Source organism: Cyprinodon variegatus, unplaced genomic scaffold, assembly GCF_000732505.1.
Source record: "Cyprinodon variegatus isolate N-32 unplaced genomic scaffold, C_variegatus-1.0 Scaffold376, whole genome shotgun sequence".
NCBI classification, from domain to species: domain Eukaryota; kingdom Metazoa; phylum Chordata; class Actinopteri; order Cyprinodontiformes; family Cyprinodontidae; genus Cyprinodon; species Cyprinodon variegatus.
In genome coordinates, this window is record NW_015150829.1 from 346,204 (window position 1) to 354,935 (window position 8,732).

At 40.2% G+C, this 8,732-nt stretch overlaps 1 protein-coding gene across 29 annotated transcripts in view; it reads right to left on the reverse strand.

The window, feature by feature from the left end:
• The window catches only part of LOC107092344 (CUGBP Elav-like family member 2), a 312,350-nt gene that overhangs the window by 66,579 nt on the left and 237,039 nt on the right, over window positions 1-8,732 (reverse strand). For all 29 annotated transcript variants that reach the window (XM_015386752.1, XM_015386762.1, XM_015386771.1 and 26 more), the window contains one exon: window positions 5,171-5,219. In XM_015386752.1, the coding sequence (XP_015242238.1) occupies window positions 5,171-5,219 (49 nt within the window). The remainder of the gene's footprint in view (window positions 1-5,170; window positions 5,220-8,732) is intronic.

An 8,732-nucleotide genomic window follows, 5' to 3' on the forward strand; every position in this document is an offset into this window, starting at 1 on the left:
AAGGGAGTTTTTCCTCTCCACTGTCGCTACAAGCATGCTTAGTGTGAGGGATTGCCTTCCTGTGGATTTTCTCCTGGTTAAATCTGCCATTTGATGTTATTTAGGATGCATGATGGATCTAATGTCAATTAGAGGCGTAGAGAAGAGAGGAACAGTGTATTCTCATTATCAGTTCGTATGAAATCGTACGAAAAGTTCTGCACAGTAATTTCATACGTTTTGGACGTTTTTTTCGTCGTATTTCGTCGTATTTTTACGTCTTGCCTGGAGACAAGATATCCTTGCGCATGCGCATCTTACGCACCATTCAATAACATAGAATTTAACATACAATTAACCCTAACCCTGACCCTAACCCTAAGATACAAAACAGCAAGCAACCTAGTTAGAGACATCAAGAAGTAATTATTGCACTGTTTTTCCCAGTTTTACGTCCGTCCGCGGATCTGCTTTTCTCGTCTGTCTGCCTGCGCATGCGCAAAGATCTGTTTTTTCGAGGAAAAACGTCCAAAACGTACGAAATACTGTGCAGAACTTTTCGTACGATTTCATACGAACTGATAATGAGAATATGTTGCGAGGAATTATTCTGATGGATCGGTCAGAGATGGTCATTAGCATCATTTATCCCTCAGATGTTCAAAAATAACAGATAAAAAAAATTGTCTCCATTGATATAAAAGTTTCAGGCAGTTTATGTTTGTAGAAAATGAAACATGTTTAGTCAAATTTTAGATTCAGATTTAATGACTGTGGTAATCTAGATCAGATTAATTTTAGGGCTGAATGAAGCTGTAAGTAGGGATGCCATTAATTAACCTTTAGATCCCAGGAAGTCAGAAAGCAGACTGGAGATTGTTTCCAAGTTTGAAGACGTTACGCTTCCCATCCAGGAAGCTTTTTCAATAAAAATGTCAGAAATAGAGTTGAGTTTAAGGTTTTGTGGACCTAAAACAAACCCTTAGCAAAAAGTAGTATACTTGAAGTAAATTCTATTAAGAATACTTAAGTATAAGATTAAGTGTAGAAAGTAAATCGAACACGGTACTTTTAGTGTACTTGAAGTATTACTAAAGTAATACTTCTACGAACTAAATTCAAGTGCACTTGACTATCCTATTGTTAAGTATATGAAATATAGTTTAGAATGCGGAAACTCTAAGTGCACTGCTTGATTTTAAGTTTGAAATTAGTGCACTTTAAGTATACTTGAATAAACTAATTTTTGCTAAGGGACGCCTTGTTTTGGCTTAGAAAATATGCGAATTGAAGCCAGGCTAAGCTAAAAAAAAGGGTTTGTTTAGGTCGAATCCATAAAGCCTGGAACTTAACACTGTTTTTGACATTTTAAGTTGAAAAAGCTTCCTCTATGGGAAGAGTGGTCTAAATTATTGAGATAAAATGCATTGTTTTAGTTATTAACAGACCATGACAGCCCCAAAGGGAGCTCCTGCTAGCCCCAACAGGTGGGGCTAGCCTTAGCTACAGTACAGCTTCATGTTTCATTGAGCAAAAGACTCAATGGAGGAAACTGCAGCAACGTCTTAAAATCATTTATCACACCAAGTGCTCAAAGAGAACAATGTTGGAACAAAAAATGTGATTTTTAACCACTTTTCCCAAAATACGCATTGTTTTTATCAGTTAGCTGCTGTGCAAATAGCCTAGCTTATGATGATTTAAGCTAAAGCTATGTATGGTAGAGCGATAGCAAGAGGAGGGAAATACATTTATGGCCACAGCCTAAATTTTAAACTATCAGCTCTGTGCATTTAGAAGTCAACAAAAATGTTTCCTTTTTCTTAAATATGAAATATATTTCAATCTATTTCATAAATATTATTGAACTGGAACCTGAGTATAAAGTTTCACAGCAAAAACAAAAGAATATGAACTGGTATGATAAAAAAAAAATTTGTTTCTTGCCAATTAGTTGTATTATCTTGTTTAATTTTGGCTTAATGACACTTTATTGAAATATTACTTCTGTTTGATGTTGGATTATTCTTGAAGATTTCATGTTGTTGTTATGACGGTGACTGACTGGGAGCTGGCCTGGAGCTGGTCTGCCTGGCAGGGTGCAAGAACCAGTGGTACTTTCTACCTGATACAAATGATGGCAGTTTTGGTTGGAAAAACATGAATACAGGTAAAACATGGACCAGTAAAGAACATTAACGAACACGCCGAGGGCTCAACCCTACGAGGAAAGCAACAAAGAGCAGAAACAGAAAAAGCTTTCTTTTCCCCCTGCCCCCCATTTGGTTTCAATTTTTCTTTCATTCTGAAATCATTATTTTTAATAACTACTCTGTATTTTTGTCTTATGTAAATGCGCCATTAGTGTAGAGTCTCTTTTTGTTTTTAAATGTTTACTGAGGGGCAATAAAGATCATTTCTGTTCTATTTAAAGGATAGTACTCCCCAGCAGATAAACCGCCCGTGGACCAAATGTAGCATCTTTGTGTTAAAGCCTGACAGAAAATCAGGCTCTTGGGTTAAAATGACCCCCTTTATTTCCAGTGATGGTTTTGCAGCATCTATTATCCTGCTCTGCTCCATTACTCAGCTTTAAGGGTCATTTCCTCAAAATTAGAGAAACTCACATTTTCTCCACTTAGCCATGCAAATAAATTAGCTTTAATTGGCCAAATTTCTGCTTTCTGTCACTGATATCTATTTTTTTTTACCAATAAGTTCATAAGGGTTATAGAAGTAATCATACATCTGTTCTGGTGAGGCTAGTCATGAGTTTTTCCTTTTCCCTCATTAATCAAATTCTATGTCCGAGCAGCAGAGAGACGAGGTGAAAACCGCTTTAACCAGACGACATAAAGATGGTTGCATGTAAATACCTTTCAGTCTCATATGTTAGATGCTTTTAATCTAGAAGGTGTCTTTCGGCTCATTAGTAATAAGAAGTATTGAAAGGAGAACTTGAAGGTTAAACTTGAGGCAGAAATAGGTTTGGAATCAACAGAAATAAAATTATCAGAAAAATGAGGGTTTGTTTGTTCTCTGCATCTGTTGAAGGTCTCGTTAAACCGTCGTTAATGACTTTATGATTTCCTTCCAAGAAGCCGGGGCTTCTTCAGAGTTTCTGAAGGTCTCAGAGCTTTTCAGTTGACTATTTCTGCTATTTCACTTATTTTCCCTCCTGTGTTTGTGTGACCGTGACGGCACAGCGGGCCTTGTTTGTTTAAGGACGGTGCAGGATGGAGCCCAGAAACCATTGGAGGACAGAATATCTTCTCAGGTCGAAGAAACAGGGGATTCAGCAGAAACATAATCCTGGATCCAGGGTGTTGCATGTGGGGCACCACAGGGTGCAGTACTGGGAACCTTCTTCTTAGAGTTAAATATTCCCAGACATTTCTTTATGCTAATGCAATTTATCTTTTTTCCTAAGCCCACTACACAACATCTATTAGAGTTGTATGTCATTAGTACCATTAAAACTATTAGTTATGATGTCTCCAAATCTGGCCTTCAAGGAAAAAACTCTTCAAAAGGACTTCTGACCCCAGAGCGAAACATGGTGGTGGCTGCATGACGCTGTGTGGATGCAGGCCATAGTTTATGGAAAATCCAGCAGGATATACCATAAATGGCTTACAGTAGATCATGGCAAATTCATGGTTGAATGTGTAGGAAGATTTGAAAACGGAATTTTGAAGGAGATCAGGTCTGGAGAGGATCTAAGCAGCAACTGGAACATCTGAAAAACGATGGTTCTACTAAATTATCACCAAAACCTGAGCCTGCCTTTAACTTCTCAAGACCGTCCTCCTGCAGGGTTCCATACTTCTGATCACTGAGTTTAATTTATTCTGATTCATAAATCATTGGGTTTGTTAATGGTGTTGCTACTTCTCTGCATACTGCCTTAGACAACGAGGCTCCCATGAAAGAGAAACACTTTATAGAATAGAAAGCTGGCTCCCGGGTTTAATGCAGAGCTGCGCACTCTGAAGCAGAATACTAGGAAACTGGAGAGAAAATGGCGCTCTACGGGAATCCTACCTAGTCTGGAAAAATATTTTACTGCTTTGTAAGATGACCATTTGTAAAGCAAAAGCAGCATATTTCTCCTCATTAAAAGTGGAGATTAAGAATAATCCTAGAAATCTTTTTAATTCAGTTTCCAAACTCACCCAGAGCCATAGCTCTGTTGAACCATCCACTCCACCTGCTCTTAGCAGTAATGATTTTCTGGGATTCTTTCTAAATAAGATTGATCTTATTAAAAAATAAGATCATTAGCACTCCTCTAACTACGACTGGTCTATCTCTGGAGGGTGAGGCAGCATCTGAGGTAGCCATAGAATCTGAACCGGGTTTAGACTGCTTTGATCCAGTTGAACTTTCAGAGTTAGCAAAAGTAATATCTTCATCTAAGCCTTCAACTTGGATGTTAGATCCAGTTCCAACCAGGTTATTTAAGGAAGTATTCCCTTTACTCTCCTCCTCCATTTTAAATGTGATTAATATATCCCTGTTACAGGGATATGAACCTCAGCCTTTTAAGGTTGCTGAAATTAAACCTTTAATTAAGAAACCGTTTCTTGACCCAGATGACTTGGTCAATTATAGACCTATATCCAATGTAACTTTCTGATCTAAAATTCTTGAGAAAATATTTGCCAAACAAGGCTTAGAACTTTCCTTTTTGATAAGGCTTATAGTTAGAGAGGCTCAGGTTATCCTAAGCTATGTCTATATTTATGCTGCTATAGGCTTAGACTGCCGGAGGACATAGGGTCTTGTGGCTGCCTTCTTGGAGTAATGAGGAACTCAGGGAAATGCTCTGCAGAGGAAACCTCCTCAGAACCGGATCTGAATACATAGTTTGGGAGAGGGAAGAAGTGAACTGCCTATGTTTGTCCAAAACAGACACTGTAAGGTGTAATAGTGAGCTTGGAGGCAGCAGTTTTGTACTGGGAGCTACACTGGTACATCATCAGGATACGACAATTCAACTTTTCACTCACCTCCTTCCAAAGGAGAAAAAAATATATTTATATGGAAATATCAGCATTTCAGCATCTCTGCTCCCATCTTTTCTTTCCCCATTCTCTCTGCAAGTCCAGTGAAGTAGCTATAACCAAGCGAATTCAAAGATGGCCCCCGATGCGTGTGTGTGCGACACTGTGTCCTTGTGGCCACTCACCATTAGATTTCTCACTGTCTGCAGGTTTCATCTGAATAGGGTGATGCATCTGTGGAGACAAAAGAGGGGCAGACAGAAGGAAAACATTAAATATCACCTTGACACATGCATAAATACAGAGCTGCAGAAGGCTTCAGCTCCCTCATGTGCAAATTAAATCTGAATATCATTCAGAGGCAAATGTCAATGCAAGCAAACGCTCCACTTTCTCGTAAACACTTCAGTCCGGAGGGCAGAAGGCGTGGAATCAAACGGGGTCCGCTAGAGCGATCATAAAAGCAGCTTAGAGATGCTAAAATACAAGAGGAAGAAGAAGACAAAGAGGATGATGACGGTCAAGGACGCGGAGATGAAGGGCAAAAACACCCGAAGCAACAAAATGTAGAAATCAGAAAAACGATGCAGACGGAGGACAACATAAACAACTGGCTTAGAAACAAAACGTTCAGAACCACATTTATCAGTTTCATTCACATAAATTATGTTAAGAGTTCAAACAATTCATTATTCTTTGGTTCATTCTGGTTTTATTTCAACCAATCAAACCTGCTGCTACTTTTTAAGGGGAATCTCTGTCTTCACCTTCAGGCCAGGAAACCACTTTTAAGCTTCGATCTGATGTTTAATCTGAAGTCTGGTTTAGTTAAGCCAGGCATACATTGTACGATTTTTTTCAGCTCATAATCCATGTTCTCACACTGTACGTTTAAAAAGCACGTGTGACTCAGCTCCGCAGTTAGATGGCGCTACTCAGACTCGTCTACCTGGAAGCCAAATGAGTAGAAGAAGAATATGAAGCTCGCTAGAGTGAAACGCGCTGCCTTGGCGACTTGTGAAATGTTGTGCTGAAAGTCCTAAAAAGAAAAGACATATTTGGACAAAGACATGGCTGAGCAAATGTGGCTACTACGGTCTATCGATTTCATAGAAAGAACTCCATTTCACTGGAACCCCGCCATGAGGATGTGTTTTCATCTGAGGGGAAGAAGAAGAATCATCCTTGTTTGTGCACTGAGCGATTTGCCCAAGATGGCCAAGTGAACTTCAAACATGTTTGATTTTCTCCCGATTCCTGATCGAGAGATGGTCGTGAGAGGCTGATTGCCCCTCATTACCCCCTGTACACTACACGATCTGGCTAAAAGTCGGGCCAATTGAAAAAAATGTCCCGAAAGGGGCAAAAAAATCATACAGTGTATCCCCGGCTTACGTTTAAAGTATTTCTGGTTTATTTTGTTTTAAGATGATTCTTTGAGGTCTTCTAGTTACTGGAAATTATTATTCTGCTTCTGAGCTCATTGAGCTTTATGTTTGTAACTCCTCCACTCTTTATCTAACATTTGAACATGTTGGCCTCAAACTCATCGTATTTATTCTGTCCAGGCTGCCGGTCAGTGAAGGAGCTTGTTTCCTTACATGATGAACAAACCTTGAATTCGTTTCTGTTTTCCTGCTCTAAGCCAAAATGAACAGCATCTGTTTGAACTGGTCTCCATCGTTTGTTCTTTAGGTTTTCTGAGAGTCTTTTCTTCAGAATAGAATTGCTTGGGCGTGCAGGTGGCACAGTGGTTGGTGTGCACGACCCATGTATGGAGGCCTTAGTCATCGATGCGGGCGACCTTTATTCGAATCCGGCCTGTGGTCCTTTCCTGCATGTCTCTCCCTCTCTCTCATACTCCCTTTCCTGTCAGCCTACTGTCGAAAAAACGAGCCACTTCACTGCAAAAACGATCTAGAAATAAGTCAAAATTTCTTAAATTAAGTGAATTTACCCTTAATTTGAGTAGGTAAATAAGATGATTTGCGAATGAAATTTGTATCTTTACTCTTAAAATAAGATGATTAGATAATATGAACTTGAAATAAGACAATGCAATAGTTTTTTCTTATTTCAAATGTAAATTGTCTTGTTCCATTGGCAAAGTGTCTCACTTTCGTCCTCAATTCGAGAAAAAGTGTACTTATTTATGAAAAAAATACTCACTTAGATTTTCATTTTTTGCAGTGTAGTGCTGCAAAAACTCAAAAAAAAAAGAAAAAAAAGGAATAGAACTGCTTGTGTTGCTCAGTTGCAGCCTTTGCTGTTCATAAAGCTTTTCCTCATTAATGAACATCTGTGCTAAGTGACTCCTGTTAGGGGAGGAGCTTGTATAAGCCCCTCCCCTAATAGGAAGTGTCAGTATTTTACATTGTTCATTTTAATCAATTAATATCAATTATAATTTTTCTGCAGAACTGCCCATGCAGGTCCGTCTTAGTTTGTTATAATTATATTGAAAGACAAAACATACTGAATTATTACAGAAATCATGGTATGGAATCCCAGCCAGACCCTCCATCATAAGGACATTTGTGTCCGGCAGGAAGTTGCCCCCCCCCCTGCTGATATGGCGCCCTGGGCGGTGAGCCTTGGCAGCGCTGACCAGAAGCCTCCACTGCTCCAGCTGCAGTCAGGTCTGAACTATCGAGCCAATGGTTGAAATATGCTTAAAAACCAAGCAGTTTGCTCCACTTCCTTGCCTCAGATACGATCAGGATGAAGTCGTCTCTTATCTGCGGCGTAAATGCCGCCTAATGTTCTCTCTTAGACTCCCATTTTTCTCTCTGATGTGCACAAAGAAGCAGTTCAATAAAGTGTATGATGGATGTGTTTTCAGCAGGCAGATCTTCTTTTATGGAAAAACAAGAAAACACTTTAGCGCTGAGAAGGCTTTGTCACCTCTCTCGCCCTCCTGAACCCTCTCCCTCTTATGTCCCTTTTTTATTCCCTCCATCTCTCTTTCCTTTATGGGAGATTATGTGGCTGTTTGATCTGCGGAGAGACGAATGACAGTGATTCTCCAAATCTAGCCCGGTATCAATCACACTCAGAGTCAAATACCAGCCGGGAGTGTGTGCGTCTGCAGGTGTGTGTGTCCGCGGCAGTGTGTGCGTGCCCCGTCTCACCCATTACGCCCCTGGGCTCAGTCACGCTGTGACAGAGGGCTTTGATCTTCCAATTCTATCACACACCTTTATCCCAACTCTCCCCCCGCCTCGCTCTCTTCCTTATCATCCTCGCTGACATTTTTCCCTCTCTTACTGGCCTGTTTCACACACACACACACCAACACACACACACCTCACATCCGTAGATCCACGCTCCGCCTGAAGGGGGCGGGAACAGAAAAAACACTGAAGCAAACGAGGAAGAAATACAACAAATACCCAAACATTTACAGCCTCTGCTGCTTCTAATGATGTTTCCCTGGATTTACTTTAGTTTAGGTGGGAAACAAAACGATCCTTACTAAATTAACATCTTTTCTCAACCCCATGCATGAAGCTGGTGCTGAACTGGACAGCTCCTTCAGCGACAGTCTGCTGCTCCCTAAATGCACCAGGGAGCGTTATCACAGATCCTTCCCCCCCAGCAGCTGGAAGACATTATAACCACAACTGTTCCCAACAACCTCAATAAGTAGCTACATTCATGGTCACTACTGAGAACCAAAAACCAGAGCTCGTCAGAGAAAACATGCATGGGGAACCAGAGAAGAGGAAGCCAGTTTTGTAGTACTCG